This window comes from Taudactylus pleione, unplaced genomic scaffold, assembly GCF_031769625.1.
Source record: "Taudactylus pleione unplaced genomic scaffold, aTauple2 ptg000685l, whole genome shotgun sequence".
NCBI lineage: Eukaryota > Metazoa > Chordata > Amphibia > Anura > Myobatrachidae > Taudactylus > Taudactylus pleione.
Genome location: NW_028285087.1, coordinates 2741374 through 2759322, shown reverse-complemented (window position 1 = coordinate 2759322; position 17949 = coordinate 2741374). Strand labels below are relative to the sequence as shown.

The following is a 17949-nucleotide window of genomic DNA, read 5'->3' as shown; positions in this document are numbered from 1 at the left end:
TGCAAGGTTCTTCAGCCCTTCGAACTTGCCACACGTGAAGTCAGTTCAGACACTGCCAGCTTGAGTCAGGTCATTCCCCTCATCAGGCTTTTGCAGAAGCAGCTGGAGAAAGTGAAGGAGGAGCTAAGACGGAGCGATTCCGCTCGGCATGTGGGACTTGTGGATGAAGCCCTTCATTCGCTTTGCCAGGATTCCAGGGTGGTCAATCTGTTGAAATCAGACCACTACATTTTGGCCACCGTGCTCGATCCTAGGTTTAAAGCCTATGTGGTGTCTCTCTTTCCGGCCGACACAAGCCTGCAGAGGTGCAAAGACCTGCTGGTGAACACACTGTCAGCTGAAGCGGAACGTGACACGTCAACGGCTCCTTCTTCATTTTCTCCCGCAACTGGGGCTGCCAGGAAAAAACTTAGGTATCCTAAGCAACCCGCTGGCGGTGATGCAGGGCAGGCAGGACCAAGTTTGGACATCTGGTCCGGACTGAAGGACCTGGCAACAATTTCTGACATGTCTACTGTCACTGCATATGATACTGTCACCATTGACAGAATGGTGGAGGATTACATCGGTGACAGCATCCAAGTAGGCATGTCAGACAGTCCATACCTGTACTGGCAGGAAAAAGAGGCAATTTGGAGGCCCCTGTACAAACTGGCTCTATTTTACCTGAGTTGCCCCCCCTCCAGTGTGTACTCCGAAAGAGTGTTTAGTGCAGCCGGGAACCTTGTCAGCGAAAGGCGTAGGAGGTTGCTTCCACAGAATGTGGAGAAGATGATGTTCATCAAAATGAATTATCAGCTCTTCCAGGGAGACCAGCCTCCAGAACGTACAGAGGGACCTGTGGTGGTGGATTCAAGTGGGGACGAGTTAATACTTTGTGAGGATGAGGATGTACACACTGAAGAGGGTGAGGAATCGGTGGATGAGGAGGATGAGGATGACATCTTGCCTCCGTAGAGCCAGTTTGTGCAGGGACACATTAATTGCCAGCTTGTTTTGTGGGGGCCCAAACGAACCAATCATTTCAGCCACAGTTGTGTGGCAGACCCTGGCGCTGAAATGATTGATTTGTTAAAGTGTGCATGTCCTGTTTATACAACATAAGGGTGGGTGGGAGGGCCCAAGGACAATTCCATCTTGCACCTCTTTTTTTCTTTGCATTATGTACAGTTTGGGGCCTAGTTTTTCTAACTGCCATCCTGTCTGCCACTGCAGTGTCACTCCTAGATGGGTCACGTGTTTGTGCCGCATAACTCGTGTCGCTTAGCATAGTCATCCAGCTACCTCGGTGCAACCTTTTGGACATAAAAACACTATTGTGAGGTGTGAGGTGTTCAGAATAGACTGGAAATGAGTGGAAATTAAGGTTATTGAGGTTAATAATAGCATAGGAGCAGAAAAACCTACAAATTCTGTGATTTTAGCTGTTTTTATGCTTTTTTTCAAAAAAATACAGATCCAAAACACAAAACCCAGAACCCAAAACACGGAAGGGTGGTTTTGGCAAAACCAATCCAGATCCAAAACACGAAGAAAGATCCAGATCCAAAACCAAAACACAAAACACGAAAAGTGGCCGGTGCACACCCCTAATATATATATATATATATATATATATATATATATACAGTATATGTAGATAGAACACACCATAAGTTGTTTGTTGTGTGCTATTCACATGTGTGTATCCTGAAGATGGGACCCGTTCCCCGAAACGTTGATCATTAAAACTCTGCTTTTGCTTCACCTATAAAAAATAGACTCTAAGTGCCGCCCTATTTCTGTGAATTATATATATATATATATATATATATATATATATATATATATATATTTACACACACACACACACACAGTGGGGCAAAAAAGTATTTGCACAGCGACCGATTGTGCAAGTTGTTGCACTTTAAAAGATAAGAGAGGTCTGTAATTTCCATCATAGGTACACTTCAACTGTGAGAGACAGGATCAGAACAAAAAATTCCGGAAGTCACATTGTATGATTTTTAAACAATTTATTTGTATATTCTTGCGGAAAATAAATATTTGGACACATACCAACCGGCAAGAATTCTGGCTTTCACAGACCTGTTACTTCTTCTTTAGGAAGCTTCTCTATCCTCCACTCGTTACCTGTATTAATGGCACCTGTTTGAACTGGTTAACTGTAGATAAGACACCTGTCCACACCCTCAAACAGTCAGACTGCAAGCTCTCCACCATGGCCAAGACAAATAAATTGTTTAAAAATCATACAATGTGATTTCCGGAATATTTTGTTCTGATGCTGTCTCTCACAGTTAAAGTGTACCTATGATGGAAATTAGACCTCGCTCATCTTTTAAAGTGCAACAACTTGCACAATCGGTGGCTGCCCAAATACTTTTTTGCCCCACTTTGTGTGTATATATAATTATACATACATATATATATATATATATATATACACACACAATTGTCCACTGGTCCGGCACTCCAAACAACCAAACGGAACTGCTTCGATTATGGATGGTGCAGCACTCTTGGCATAATAAACCGACAATTCCTTTCTGGATTATGTCATCAACGTTTCAGTGTTTAATAACTGTTGTCAGCTGAACTCTTCCTTACAACTTGCCTACTTTTTAAAAAGCATTTCAGTGAGAGTGTGAAAGCAACACCTATGAGCACAGCGTTAAAGTGGGCGTGTCCTGCTACATCTGAGGGGCGTGTCATAATACTGACTTACATCCAAATGTAAATGAGCCCCAAAGCAGTTAGTAAGATAATTGTGTTGATGAAAACACACTGATACTTCTCTGTAAATAAGGAGACAAATGTAGTGGTACTCCCGGCGCTGAGTACCTAAGGGTGCAAAATCTAGAAGAGGGTTTCAAAATGGGGTAGCAGCAAAGACCATACACAAATTCTGTGTTAATTTGCAAATATAGATGTATATATGAAGAGGAAAGTCGGCGCTTAACCCAATCAAAAAACCCTCGACCTCATAAGCAAAAAATAATAAATAATAAAATGATAATAATATAATAAAAAAATATAAACAAATATAAAATAGTAGTAACAGTTTACTGTTTCAGCTATTTTATATTTTTTTTTATATTATTATAATTTTATTATTTATTATTTTTTGCTTATGAGGTCGTGGGTTTTTTGATTGGCATAAGCGCTGACTTTCCTCTTCATACATACTTCTCAGAAAATGCATTTAACTATAGGGATCATTGGCCCTCAATCAGAGCCGTACGCTCTGAGCAGAGCGCACGCTCTGAATGAGGGCCGTCCTCCATAACTATGGAGCGTCCTCCTGGACGCTCGTATAGCTGTGGGTCACCACCCACAGCCTATACGAGCGTGCAGTTTGATGGCCGCGATGGTCTTGACCATCGCGACCATCGAAACTGCGAGCCGGAGCCTGCGGTTGAGGTTTTCAACCGCAAGGCCCGGAGTGATTTTGGCTCTATCAGAGCCAAAATCACTCCCACTGACATCACTAGTGATGTCAGTGGGCCGGCTTCTGATGGTAGGCGTTCCCTTAGGAACGCCCCCGTCAGGGAGGCACGCCCCCGGCACACCCACCAAAGGGGGCGTGCTGTCAATCAACATCGACAGCACGCCCCCTTTGATCAGACACAACGAGCGAAGGAAAGTCCTTCGCTCATCGCGTCTGGCGCATGCGCACGACGGAGCTCCCTCCGTCGTGCGCATGCCCAGTGCAGAACATCGACCCACTTGCGAGCGGACAGCCGCTCGCGAGTGGGTCTGAATCAGGCCCATTGTGTCTTATAACCATTGCAGAGAAATATACTAATGATCCCATGTATATATCCCTGTTTTTTCTTTTATATAACAGCTTCATAATGGGGGTAAAAGGTGCAATCAGGGAGATTGCTAGGGGTTAATTTACTAAAGTGAGAGTTTTCAGAAGAGGAGATGTTGCCCATAGCAACCAATCAGATTCTACCTAACATTTAACTAGCACCTTCTAGAAGATAATAGCTAGAATCGGATTAGACTCTTCAGGGAGTCAGGGAGATTGCTACTATTCAGGGAGTCTCCCTGACAATCAGGGAGAGTTGGCAAGTATGACATTGGGGGACCTAGCAGATTGGGAGAAATTACAGATTTACTCAAAGCCGCCGATGAGCCTCAACTTTGGGAGTGTTTCAGCATTGCATGTACTGTATGTGTACTGCTGAACGCAGATTTGTTCTGCGAATGTGTAGAACAGGTCCTGTGTGATCGCACACAGCCCTGCTATGCCTCTGCCTGATTGAAAGGCAATTAAGGGTCGATGCAGGGGTGGGGACGGCTGGCGTTCCCAGAAACGGCGTATATCAGCTACCTTTTTCCCGGAGTGGCAAGGCCAGGGGCTTCTTCACGGACGCGGTATTCTGACCTTGCAGGCCAGCCAACCTGTGTAAGCTCAGGCTTACTCAGCTGGCCGGCAGCCCGGCACCGTCCACCATCGCGGCTGATGGTCACGATGGTGATCCCAGCCTGCGACCGAGGTGGCAGTGTTTGGGATCGCAAATGCAGCAGGGGAGGTCATCCACCTCCTTCTGCATTTGCATATTAGCAAGGACGAATTGCTGGTTGCATGCAGCTTTGCATTGTAAGGCGCTGCGGAACACTTGTGGCGCCATAGAAATAAAGGATAATAATCATAATTCCGTCCTAAGATGAATCACCCCCTTGGACTGAAGGATTTAAAACAGCAACAGTAATAAGTGCTAAATCAGCATGATTTAGAACATATTGCAATTGCCGTTTTAAATCCATCGGTCAAGGCTGCCGATCATCGGCGGACTCCATAAACTGACGGTTAGTAAATCTACCCCCAGGTGTGTAAATTCTACATTATTAATTTAAACGACTGAACTTTTTTCTACTCATTCTATAACTGCTTAGGCAATATGTGGCCGCCATCTGCTGTTAATCTACAAGTCATAGATGGACAGTTTGAGGTTACATTCAGAGGTATTTTGGGAAGTGATAACGTACCTGCTTTGCCCTGATAATAGATTTCCATTAAGATACAGTAGAGGAAGTTTAAGCAAACGGTGATCACCTGACGCTGAAACGTTTGTTAGATGTGTCCCAACCCTGATAATATAGTGTCACACTGACCATCTGACTCAGATTACTGCGCAAACCTGTTACATAAGCCTCAGATAATCAGACCGCAGAGTAACGGTGGGTTATTTGTACACTGAGCAGAACTATATTACTATAAAACAGATGCAGAACACTCACAAATCATTGATAATTATGTCTTGTTTCAGGGAAAATATTTCTACAAAGAAACGTTAGTAAAGGAAAAGTTTATATATTTATACTTTCCTGTATGAACTTATTTAAAAATACTGTATTACTGCAGGTCTACGTCCACTCTATAAATAACCAATTATTGCAGCCCTGGGGAAGATATAACATAACTACTATCTCACTATGGGGCATATTTATGTAATAATAATTGTAATATAGCCACCGAAAACGTCTCGTACCTGCAAATATTAAGGATCCTCTGCATTTAACTGTTGATATGTCCTATTGGTGGAGAACAATAGGCACCAGCGCAATGTGAAATGGAGTTACTATAACAGGGGATGATGGGTGGTGGTGTAGAGAAATCCTCAGTGCCGCGGTGCAGGTGTAGTCGGGCACTTACCTCATGTCACTCTCTCTCACTTTCAGGCCGCTGATGATGGTTCAATCAATGGTCCTGGAATACAGGTCGGAGGCAGATGTAGAATTAGGGATGGCCATCGGTGGTTCTCCAGTGATTAGTGATAACCATGCTGAACCATCAATGTTTTGCACCACTCGAGGCTTCGGGGTGCCTGGCAAGCCGTGGACCAATAAAAAAATGGGGGGGGGGGCATAGCGGTCCACCGAGACGCGGGGCTAAGCTCCATGTCAGAGGCAGGGGGAAAGAAAACATTGGGTTCCACTTAGTCATCGATGGCGGAAAACCATTAGCTCTCTGCCATCGATGGCAAACCATCGACCATCGGTAGTAAACTATTGATATTTGTAATCTATCGATGGCCATCCCTATGCGGAGAATCGCTCCTGGACCCTGCAAGTGAAGGGAATTGCACTACTTCTTGATGATACCCACTGGGATTAATTGGGGGGTCATCATTGGCCCTTTTGGCCTCAAACTTGGTTTCCCTCAGGGACAAGCACGGGGTGTATCCTGAACGAAAAACGCTCGAAGGGTAGGGGATGTGGGGATAACACACAAAACACAATTTCACTCACTGAACGCACTCTTGTCACTTTGCTGGATGAACAGTCACAATCTCTGTACCTGCAAATAAAGATACAAGACAACAGCCCAGGCCCACCCACACGGCTGTACTGAACTATCCTTTTCCCTAAGCGTGTGTACCACCCACAATGACCAGACTACCCATTCACAATTCAGGGGCCAAACTCTAGCTGACCCGATGAACAATCACCATGCAGGCTGGGTGTAGTGTACTCCCTATCACTATGCTACTCCTATACTCCTCCAACTGTGCATTAATCAAACAATGCACAATAGTTACGGAACACGGCAATAATTCCGTTACAACATAATGCAATGCTCAGAAGTAGGTACCTTACCAATGGGATGTAGTTGACATCCTGGTGGTCGGGATGCTGGCTCTGAGAATACCGTTGCCGAATCCCGACTGCCAGTAACCCGGGATTCTGACTGTCGGAATGCCGCTGTTAGTATTCTTTCCAAGAAACTTGGGGGTAGAAGCTTCTCAAGATGAAAAGTGCTGGTGTTTCCCATAGCAACCAATCAGATTCTGTCTTTTGTTTTCTAGGATGCAATAGAGAAATGATAGCCATAATGTGATTGGTTGCTATGGACATATGTCCACTCTTCATTTTTAGAAGCTTTAGTAAATCTACCCCTTGGTGTGAGGACCTCACTCTCTATATCAGTGGTTCACAAACTTGGTCACGTGACCCCAAACAGTTCACGTTTTCCAGGTCATCCAGCAGGTGCACAGGTGTACTCATTACTCACTGACACATATTAAAAGATCCACAGGTGGAGCTAATTATTTCACTTGCGATTCTGCGAGGAGACCTGCAAAATGTGCACTGTTTGGGGTCCTGAGGGCCGAGTTCGAGAACTTATTCTCTATACCTTAAACATATTTCCATGGTAGCTGATGCTTCTTACAATTGTGAACATTGCTCTGATCATTGTGGTGTAAAAAATCTGCCCCAGATTGCTCATACAGATGGCTACGTTTTCACTGGGTTAATGGGGGTGCCATTGTGGACTGGTCCATCATGCTATCAGAAAATGGTGAATGCATCCCTGTGTTATGGTTGCAGGTATACTTATGGGAGAGGCGTACATGGAAATGTGATTGCAACCCTTTGTCGGAAGACAGAATGGCAGAACTTTTTGCCAAAGGAAGTGGTCTGTACCTCAGTGAGGGGAGTGGTGAGCTGGCTTTATAACATTATTTCCTGAATAGAAATACAAACTTTGGTTTATTAGTCTGCACTTATTAGTCACATTATTATGTATCTCCACAAGGTGGCGAGCTTGAGTCACAGTCTAGATTACTTGTAGAATCAAGATGCACTGTTAACTAGAGATGTGCGCTGACCCCTATGTTTTGATTTTGGATCTGGAATTTTTTTTTTTCCCTTTTTTTTCTTTAAATGATAAAACATTTTCTTCTTCATCCACTAGGGGACACTGGAGGTCTAGACACTGGGGTATAGAGGGGTGGATGAGAGGAGTTGGCACTTTAAGGGGCATATTCAATTGGCCGTGAAAAGTCATCAGCTTTTCGCATACCGGACTTTTCGCCGCCGTCGCTGGTTTCACCTGCGGAAAAGTTTTGCACGCGTCACCGCTTATCCCCGTATTCAATTCCAAAGGACGCGAAAACGGGACCCGGTGAAACTCAAACAGGTGAAAAGTGCTGTCAGTTTTGACACCCTCCAAAAGATGCACTGACATTGGGGATCACTACAGATGCCCCCAAATAGCCCTACTGAAGATATTTGGGGTACTTAAATGCTCTCAATAGCTGCTATTTACCGTCAGAAGTGGTGAAGAATGGATTTTTGCAGTTTTTTTTGGGGGGGGGGGAAATAACTAGTCCCAGCAAATTTGGGGTACATGAAAATGGGGGCTAGCATATTTTAAAGTTGACAAAAGTGAAGTTTTAAAAAACTTTAAAAATCCACCTTCCGCAAGCACCTGCAATCTTAAAAACATCTGTGGCATACCTGGGGTCCCCCCTGGAGTCTGTGTAGCTAATTTTTAAGTTTGTCCCTCAACTTTGTACTTTTTCACTCCCTTTTTCAAAGTAATTTTTTGTGGTGTTCTAAAGTTTTTTTTTTTTTTTACTTTTTTGACACAGTTTACCTTTGGGGGGCCGTCCCAAGGGTGCAGGGTGGTTCCTGCAAGTTTGCACCCCAAAACCTCAATTCTGCACTTTTTTTCGCCTCCTTTCATAGGCAAATCTTTTTCACCTATTCCAGTGCATTGACTTTCCGCACCGGCGAAAAGTGTTTGGAATTGAATACGGGTATAAGTTTTCACCGAAAACGGCTTATCGCGGCTAATTGAATATTCCCATAAATCTTTAAGTGTGCGTGACTCCTCCCTCCTCTATCCCCCAGAAGCCCCAGTTTTAGAAATGTGCCCGAGAGAGCCGGCCACGTAGGGCCGAGCTCCAGCCCATACTATAGTTTTTTACTTTACATTTTATATTTAGCTTACACAGCAATGAGGACAGGCTGACAGATAGCTGCTTCTGTCAGCCTGCTACATGGTCGCAGATCCGCCACCACTACTATAGAGTGTCCGGGTCCCAGGCACCAGCACAGGGAAGGGACATCCACAACCTAATATAGAGGATGTGTCCATGCCACCTTTGCCCACCGCAGGACCTGATGCTGGCAGCTTGGTAAGTATGCCTCTCCCCTGACTAGCAGGGGACTGAGATGGTATCCTGCGGATTCCCCCCTCTCCCTCTCCCATGCTCCTTATGTAATTGGGGCAGTGTTAAAGAGGAGCGACTTTTGCTGCTTGTCACAGCGCTTCACTAATGTGGGGGTGAGCGGTGACTTTATCAGCGCTGTAATACAGGGGGAATAGGATGCTGTGTCATAGACATTGCGCTGACCCTGTCCCGTATGGAATGAGATAGAACCCCTTCCATTTCTGTACGATGACGTCATCAGCCAGTGTCCAACGTCATTCCCTACCATCCAAGTGGGCATAGAGGGGGAATATATTCTTGTGGCGAGCCCGCAGCGTGTAGAGCGAAACGAGCCCGCAAGGGGCCAACTTTCTTATTTTCTTGGAAAGTGTGGGCAGAAAACTCCACTTCCGCCCTCACGTCACTTCTAGGTACGGCTACTGAAGGGGTTTTATACTCTTCCCTGTCCATTTACCAGCCAGAGTACCGCACGACTCATGGGTTCCCCAGCCCCGCCCCAGCGCTGCTGTTTGCACCCTCTATGACAGAGCGGTGCATTGCCGCGACTGTCACTAGGTGGGAACGATCACCTCCCTCCCTTTGCTTCCTTCAACGCCGCCCGGAGGTGAGCAGATGGTGATGTCTGTTTGTCGGTTCAGACCGGACGGACTTAACGCCGGGGCTCTGTTCCCGGTGGTGAAGGGGCGGGGTTTAGGTCCGGCGGCCATTGTGCTTCCATGAGTAGGAACAGGTGCCGCCTCCGTCACAGCCTCTCCCTTAGTTGAGGCAGTTGGCGCGGAATACAGCGCCAGACCCACTATTGCTGTGGCTTACTGGCTGCAGCAGATTCACGGTGCACCATGTGGTGCATCAGTAGGGATGGACATTGGAAGCCCACATCATATGATGGCAGTGCTTCCACCATTGAATCTTTCGATGCGATGGTAACTAACCATCACATCAAAAGCATTCAATGGTAAAAACTATTCATATGAATAGTAAAGAGGTGAGGTTGGGGGAGGGGCTCAGACACGAAGCAACAACAAAAAAAACAACAGCTCAGGCAGAGCTGACTGAGGACGAGAAACACTGTCACTGCCACGCTGCTGCTACATTAGCTGAGTGGGGGTTCTCCCAGCAATGCTTCTGTTGTCCCATATCCTTCTTCTCTTCTTCGGGACATGGATGCTGGGTTATGCCTCGGTTCTCACAAGGTTCGGATCTTGGCATTGTCAGTCTTCTTTAGAACCGCCTAGCCTTGTTCCCTCAAATTCAGACTTTTCTCCAGGGCAGTTCTCCGAATAAAACAGCATCTGTTTGTCCTGGCTACACATCTGTTGGTTCTGATGTTCCTCCAGTCTTCTCTGTGTGAGCCTTTCTAGGAGGTGGAACTGTAACTCCTCTCTCGGAATTCATCCCTCCTCTTGGTCTTTGTTTTGGACAGGTGGGTTCGAAGTTGGGAGTCCTCTCTTGTCAACCTCCTTATCTCATTTTTTCATGATGCCTGTGAAGAACTCCGTGCCTTGGCGTCTTCCTGCCTACGTTGATTTCATACTTCCACATCACCCAACAGATTGTGTTCTCTTCTGGTCGGATGGTTCTCTGTCGTTCCTTTCTTTGGAGATGGTGCGGGTTCCTCGGTTTTATGACCAGTACTGCAGCATTGTGGAAGTCAGTTTCCTTGTCTTTTGATTGCTGCTAACGCGGTTGGCCTGCTTCTATATAGAAGGGGGGCCAGAAGGAACTGTTTGGCCGTCCGACTGGCGCATGTTGTTAGGTTGCTGGCCTCCACAGTCTTTTCCTTTCCTTCTCTTTCCACTCGTGCGGTGGGTGCTCCTTGGGCTGCCTGTTGTGGCACCTCAGCAACTCACTTTTGTTGTACGACCACATGGTCCACACTTTAGTTGTTTCTATTGTTTTTATTCCTTTGCGGCCTCAATCTACTTTTGGTCGCAGGGTTTTTGGCAGGTTACTCAGGGCTCTCCCACCCGTGTCAGGTTAACTTTGGGATGTCCCCAGTGTCTAGATCTCCAGTGTCCCCTAGTGGATGAAGGAAAAAATAGGATATTGGTACTTACCAGTAAAATCCCTTTCTCCGATTCCACAGGGGACACTGGACGCCCTCCCAGGTCTGCTCTACCTGCCATTGTGTTCTGTTTTACATTCCTTGTCTATATACTATGTCATGATGTTCTATTTTACATTCCTTGTATACACTATGTCATGGTGTTCTATTTTACATTCCTTGTATACACTATGTCATGGTGTTCTATTTTACATTCATTGTATGCACTATGTCATGGTGTTCTATTTTACATTCATTGTATGCACTATGTCATGGTGTTCTACTTTACATTCATTGTATGCACTATGTCATGGTGTTCTATTTTACATTCATTGTATGCACTATGTTGTTCTGTGTGTTTTCTATTCGGCCTTTGCCGTCCTTGTGGTTTGATTACTTCTCCTCAGTTTATGTTTTCTGATTCTGTTTCCATCACCTCTGGCTCCATTTCTCTAACTGGGGCTTCTGGGGGATAGAGGGGGATGAGTCACTCACGCTTAAAGATTTAAAGTGCCAGCTCCTCTCATCCACCCGTCTATACCCCAGTGTCTAGATCTCCAGTGGAATCGGAGAAAGGGATTTTACTGGTACGTACCTAAATCCTATTTTTTTAAACTGCTAAAATCATGTAATTTTTGCAATCCTAACCCCAAAATTCGAATTTAAATTCCGAATTCCAAACCATGGAAAAATCAGAGTTTCGACTCGGATCTGTCCGGATCGCCTCAGGATATCAGAACCGCGACTCTGTCCAGATTTGGATCCTGGAGAACTGAACCGCACATCTCTACTGTTAACCAATCAGAGGCCTGGACCTTTGTTTGATGGACATCTTTTTATTTATTTATTTTTTTTATGTAAAGAAAACACTTGCCATCGGCCATAGATCATCGATGGTTGCAAAACCATTGGTTATTGACCATTGATGGTCGATAACCAATCGGCAGGCTAGTACACAAAGCAGCCCCCCAATCTGGAAGACAGTTTATAAAGAAATCTCCATCTTGGGGGTTAGTGTATATATAATTCTATTGGCTAGCACATAAATAAGACTCCTAATCTGATGTAGTAAATACAGCAGTCTTCTAATATGGTGTATAGAACATAAAGTAGATCCCTAATACGGTGACCAATATGTTAATCCAAATCCTAAAATGGTGGCAAGTAAACAAATCAACCCCCCTTCTAGTGTCTTTTATTTAACTGGAACCCATTCTGGTGGCTAGTGTATAACGCAGATCTGTAACATGGTAGCTAGTACACAATGGGGTGCTACAGATATACAGTATTAAGCAGTACCCCAATCTGTTGTCTAGTATATAAAGCCGATCCTCAACCTGGTCATTTATATACAAAGCCATCTCCTGATCTGGTGGCTAGTATATAAAACAGACTTCTAATATTGTGTTTAATATACGGTATAAAGCAGTTCCCCAATTAGCTGTCTTTGTATTGGTTGGGTATGGGATCCCAGCATTCGTGATCCTTGCAGTGAGAATCCCGATGCCGGGATCCCGACAGGGTTAACATACAGACACTTGTTGGTCGGTATGAAAACCCTCCCCCTCTCCCTACCCTAACCCTCCCTTTTTGGTGCCTAAGCCTAACCCCTCCCCCTGGTGCCTGAACCTAACCTCCCCCGTCCCGCACACTAAGCCTAACCCCCTCCCCCTGGTGCCTGAAATTAACCTCCACCTTCCCGCACACTAAGCCTAACCCCTCCCCCTGGTGCTTGAACCTAACCTCCCCCTTTCCGCATCTTAAACCTAACCCTCCCCACTTAGTGCCTAACCCTATCCCTCTCCCTAGTGTCTAACGATAAACCTAACCCCCGATACTTACCTTTGGGATTCTGGAGCCGGAATCCAGGCACTGTCGTGATTCTGGCGCCGATGTTTCGACCGTTGGCATCCCGCACGCCGGGATGCTGACTACATCCCATCTTGAATATAAAGCAAATCCCCAAACTGGTGATTAAGACATAATGTAGGAAGTTGGAGGACCCTAATAGTCACCGATAAATTACTCATTGGCACAAACTAATAGACCCAGCTAGTTTCTAGATGTGCCCCCTTCAGCTCTTATTAAAAACTCTACACAGAGTAGAGATCAGGGTGAAAAGTCCCTTTGCTGCCCCCCTTATGAAAAAACATCTGTACAGTTTTTGTTTTTGGTGTGTGTACAGCATACAGTACAAACATACCTTAGCTATATGGTGGTTTCTCTGCAGTGGGGAACCACTGAATAAATTGATTCTTCCTGGGCAGACGGTGTCTTCAGTCGGTATTCACTATTAATGTAGGAGATCACATGATCCGGAAGATGCCTGTTTGTGTAGGAATATAACAAATGTCATCATTCAATGTTCAGCCAGACATGTACCCTCCTGACCCCTGTATCCCCTCCAGCCTCATGCCCCCTGCATCACCTCCTGTGTCACCTCCAGCCTCCTACCCCGTGTCACTCCAACCTCCTGCCCTGTCACCTCCTCCCTCGTGTCTGTCCAGCCAAATGCCCCCTGTCACCGTAGCCTCATTCCATGTGTCACCCCAGCCTCCTACTCCTTCGTGTCCCCTCCAGCCAAGCTACCCCATGTCACTCCAGCCTTGTGCCCTCTGTGTTACCTGTGTCTTTCCAGCCAGATGCCCTTTATCACCCAAGCCTCCTTCCCCATGTGTTACTTCCAGTCTCGTGCTCCCTGTATCACTCCAGCCCCGTGCTTCCTCTGTCCCTCCAGCCTTATGCCCTTTGTCACCTAAGCCTCCTTCCCCATGTGTTACTTCCAGTCTCGTGCTCCCTGTATCACTCCTGCCCCATGCTTCCTCTGTCACTCCAGCCTTATGCCCTTTGCGTTGCATCCTGCCCCCTGTGTCTTTCTAGCCACATGCTCCCAGTGTCACTCCAGACCTGTCCCCATTTGTAAAGTGCTGAGCCATCACCTTGCGGAAAGGCATGGCCATGACCCGATTCACAGCGAATCTTGTCATGCCCATTTTACTAGGGAAGCTTGTGAGATCCGGGAGGGTTCCCTGTTATCCCGTGAGTCAGGTAGAACTCTCCAAGAACCACGAGTCTCCTGGAGATTCCGGGAGAGCAGGTTACTGAATGTATTGTGTGAAGGAACATGTATTATTAAAAGGTAACTTTGTATTTTACATTTTTCTGTTTCTTTACCAGACTGATGTCACCGGCTGCCTGGAGGCCTCGGTCAGTGCAAGTCTCTTGAAACTCACAGATTCTGGGTACTTTAATTACCAGATTGAAGTAAACGCAGATGTAGAAGAAATTGGCACAGGTGAGAGCACAGCAAGGTATCATTTCTGATCATTTCTTAAAGGATCTGCTCACCTTACCCCATTGTCCAGTTGTTATATGCAGTAACTTGAAATATAGGGCCTGATTCAGAGCCGGACGCTCTGACCAGAGTGCTCGCTCTGAATCAGGGCCCTCCTCCATTAAAATGGAGCGTCCTCCTGGACGCTCATATAGCTGTGGGTCACGAGCATCCAAAAAGATGGTCACGATGGTCTTGACCATCGCGACCATCGGACTTGCGAGGGAAACCCTGCGGTCGGGTTTCCCAGCCTCAAGCCCTGGAGTGATTTTGGCTCTATCAGGGGCCGGCTTCAGACGGTAGGTGTTCCCATGGGAACGCCTCCGTCTGGCAGGCATGCCCCCGGCACGCCCACCAAAAGGGGCGTGCTGTCAATCAACATCTACAGCATGCCCCCTTTGGTGCGAGACCTGGAGCGATGGGAAGCCAGTCGCTTGCCGGGTCTCGCGCATGCGCACGACGGAGCTCCCTCTGTCGTGCGCATGCGCAGTGGGGAACATCGACCCACTTGCGAGCGTGCTGCCGCTCGTGAGTGGGTCTGAATGACCCCCATAGAGCTGTATTGTACACGTCAGTACACATCTCCTCTTGTGAATGCAATGGGGCATTCTCACTTAGAGTGAAATTTACTAACAATCATGTTTAGTGGAATTGGACAAATTCTGTGATAAAGGTGCGATTTTTCAAATCGGGAATTTACTAATGGTAAAATCGCATGGGTACCGCATGTCAAACACGACTTTGTAGACCAAATCGCGTCAAAGCACCAATGAAAGCAAACATCGGCAAAATAAAATTGGAACCAATGCAAATCACGAATTTACTAAGAATCTTGTTTACCAAATTGACGAGACTCGCACCCAAATCGCACCTCAATGCTCGAAATCAATGCACTTGTTTTAAAAATCATGTAGACATGTGTAAACAATTTTAATTAGCCCCAACTCAATCAGGATGCTTATAAAAGCCTGTACACTCAGCTGCAGCGCTCTCTTTCTGGTGACAAGCATGGCTGAGGCAGGATTCTCCGCGAAATGCTATGTTATTGTCACAGCCGCTGACGCTGTAACGTAGCATTACGCATGCAGGTACACCCGCAGCCACACACAGAATACAGGCATGCTGCATATCATTTTAATCAGCAGAAGCTGCGCGTGCATCCTATTCACATCACTATGCAAATAGGACACTTTTGAAGGTAAAAATTGCACAAAAAGACGATTGGTGCTACCGAGTCACGTGACGACATGAGGGCTGTGACGTTTGTGTTGGTTAGAGTGTACACACAGAACATAGTATCCTCCCTCAGCCACGCTTGTCAGCAGAATAGAGAGTGTGTGTATGTGTGTATATATATATATATATATATATAATTATATATATATATATATGATAGCAGAGGCAGCGTCCCAGACAGGCGGGGCCTGGGACTGACAAAATAATCAGGCAGACAGCCCCCCTCCCCACAAAGCCCCTTACACCAATTTTTTTTAGTAAAATGTTTGACACCTCTAGCCTCCTTTTGTCTCTGCAGCTCAGCCCTGATGTCTGACTCTTGTCTCCAGTCCAGCTGCAGCCAGCAACAGCCAGTCAGCCACAACCCCAGTCAGTCACAGCCCCAGCCAGCCCATCCCAAACAGACAGACAGCCCCACACTTACCAGCTACTTCTTGTTGCTCCTCACACGCGGCGGCTCCTCTCTCTATCAGTGGCATGGCTTGACGTCATAACATCACGCGTGGGCTGCAGGCGTTGCAGCTCAGCGCTGGTGAGAGGAGCTGGAGGCAGGCCAGTAGCGGTATTGTGGACGGCGGTCGGGCACCCCTCTTTATCCAGGGGCCCCCCTCTCTGTCCAGGCCCAGCACTCCCGTCCCGGCAGTCCCCCCACCCCTGATGGCAGCCCTGGTCCCAGATAATGGGGGCCTGTCAGCCCTGTTTTATGAGTGTGGTGAAGCCACTGGCTTCAGTCTTTTATGCTTCAGCTACATGAAAACGCCGGCCATCCTGAGTGACCTGAATGTTACTCAGACGACCGATGGTTAAGCGAGTGATCTGATGGCTGCGTCCTCAGATGCAGTTACGGATCACAGAAGCCGGCAGGACTTGCCATTTTACACAGGATGCCTCCTGATGGATTGCACAGTAGCTGAGTCCAAAGAGAAGTTGCCTAAAGCAACCAATCGGCTCCTACCTACTATTTTATAGACTGTACTTGATAAATGCTACGTCAAAGCTGATTGGTTGCTATGGACAACTTCTCCACTGGTCTGCTTCTCCATGTTTTTCACTGCTTGATACATAAACCCCTTAATCCTTTATTATACAAACTCCCACACATCGTCCTCACCGACTCCCTGGCGGTGCTCGGTCCCCTCGTCCATGTAGAAATCCTGTCTTGAAAAAATAAAATAAAATTGCGGTTTTTCTCTCTTTAGCTGGTTACACTAATATAACCATATGCCGTTCCCTGGCTCCCTCTGCCGCTGAACCTAACTGTGCTTTGTCTCTAATTTGTTATAGGGGTGCACTTTTCTGTTTCCAAAACTCTTCCTGTTTCATATTCTGCTGGTACCCTAAGTTTTGAAGAAATGGACTCCTATTACAAAACCGGACATCCGTACAATATAATAGTGAGAGAAAATCTACGCGGGCGTGATGTGCTGTGATGCTGCGGAGTCATGTGACTTTATCAAATGTCATGTTCTGTCTGTCATATCTGGTATAGTGATACGACGTCATGTGATGTGGTTGCCCAGATTATGGTGCACTGTCATGTGAGCTCTAACGTGTCATGCCCTCATCTCTCCCGCCCCACCTCACTATTTACCTATCGCCTAAACTCCCGCTGCCCATTCACTTCCAAAATTCTTGGGACTGAGGATGGTGTACACCCACCTCAACAATTTCCTCACAGGTAACTAAGGGGTTTATTTACTAAGCAGTGTTAGGAGACAGAGTGAAAAGTGATAAGGTGCCAGCCAATCAGCTCCCAACTGTCATTTTTCAAACACAGCCTGTGAGATGGCAGTTAGGAGCTGATTGGCTGGCACCTTATCACTTTTCACTCTGTCTCCCACTGCTTAGTAAATACACCCCTAACTCCTTCACCGTCTCCAATGTGGTTTTCTTATTGGCTCCTTCGTACTGCAATAAAATCTCTCCGCTGCAGATGCCCAGCTCTACCTGCCCTTCCCATACCTTTCATTTTAAACTGTCTGACATCTATTCACAGATGCCTTAATACTTTTCAAGACTAACCTCATGGTCTCCCATTCTTCCACCCGTGTGTTGTGTGTGTGTGTCTGGGCTCTATTTACTACAATCCGCATTGGTAATGCATTGCGAATTCAGGCAATATCACAGGGACTTACTACAAATCCCTTGCAGGGACAGAGCTTGCGAGAAAGCTCTGTCCCTGCGAATCCCCTCCGCACACTAGTCACGGTATTTTCACCAAAAAATACCGTGACAAGTGCCCTGCGCATGCGCCGACCGGCCGCCACTGCTGCCCCTCCGGCGCCAAGCCCCGCCCCGGCACCAAGCCCCGTCCTCCATGATTGCGGACCCCACGCGACCCCCTCCCTCTACCTTAATTA

The 17949-nt window shown here is 46.5% G+C and overlaps 1 protein-coding gene across 1 annotated transcript in view; it reads left to right on the top strand.

The window, feature by feature from the left end:
* The window catches only part of LOC148477861 (alpha-2-macroglobulin-like protein 1), a 173707-nt gene that overhangs the window by 38527 nt on the left and 117231 nt on the right, over positions 1–17949 (top strand). Inside the window, exons 8-10 of the mRNA XM_088456079.1 lie at positions 7345–7456; positions 14197–14314; positions 16874–16983. Of these exons, the coding sequence (XP_088312205.1) occupies positions 7345–7456; positions 14197–14314; positions 16874–16983 (340 nt within the window). The remainder of the gene's footprint in view (positions 1–7344; positions 7457–14196; positions 14315–16873; positions 16984–17949) is intronic.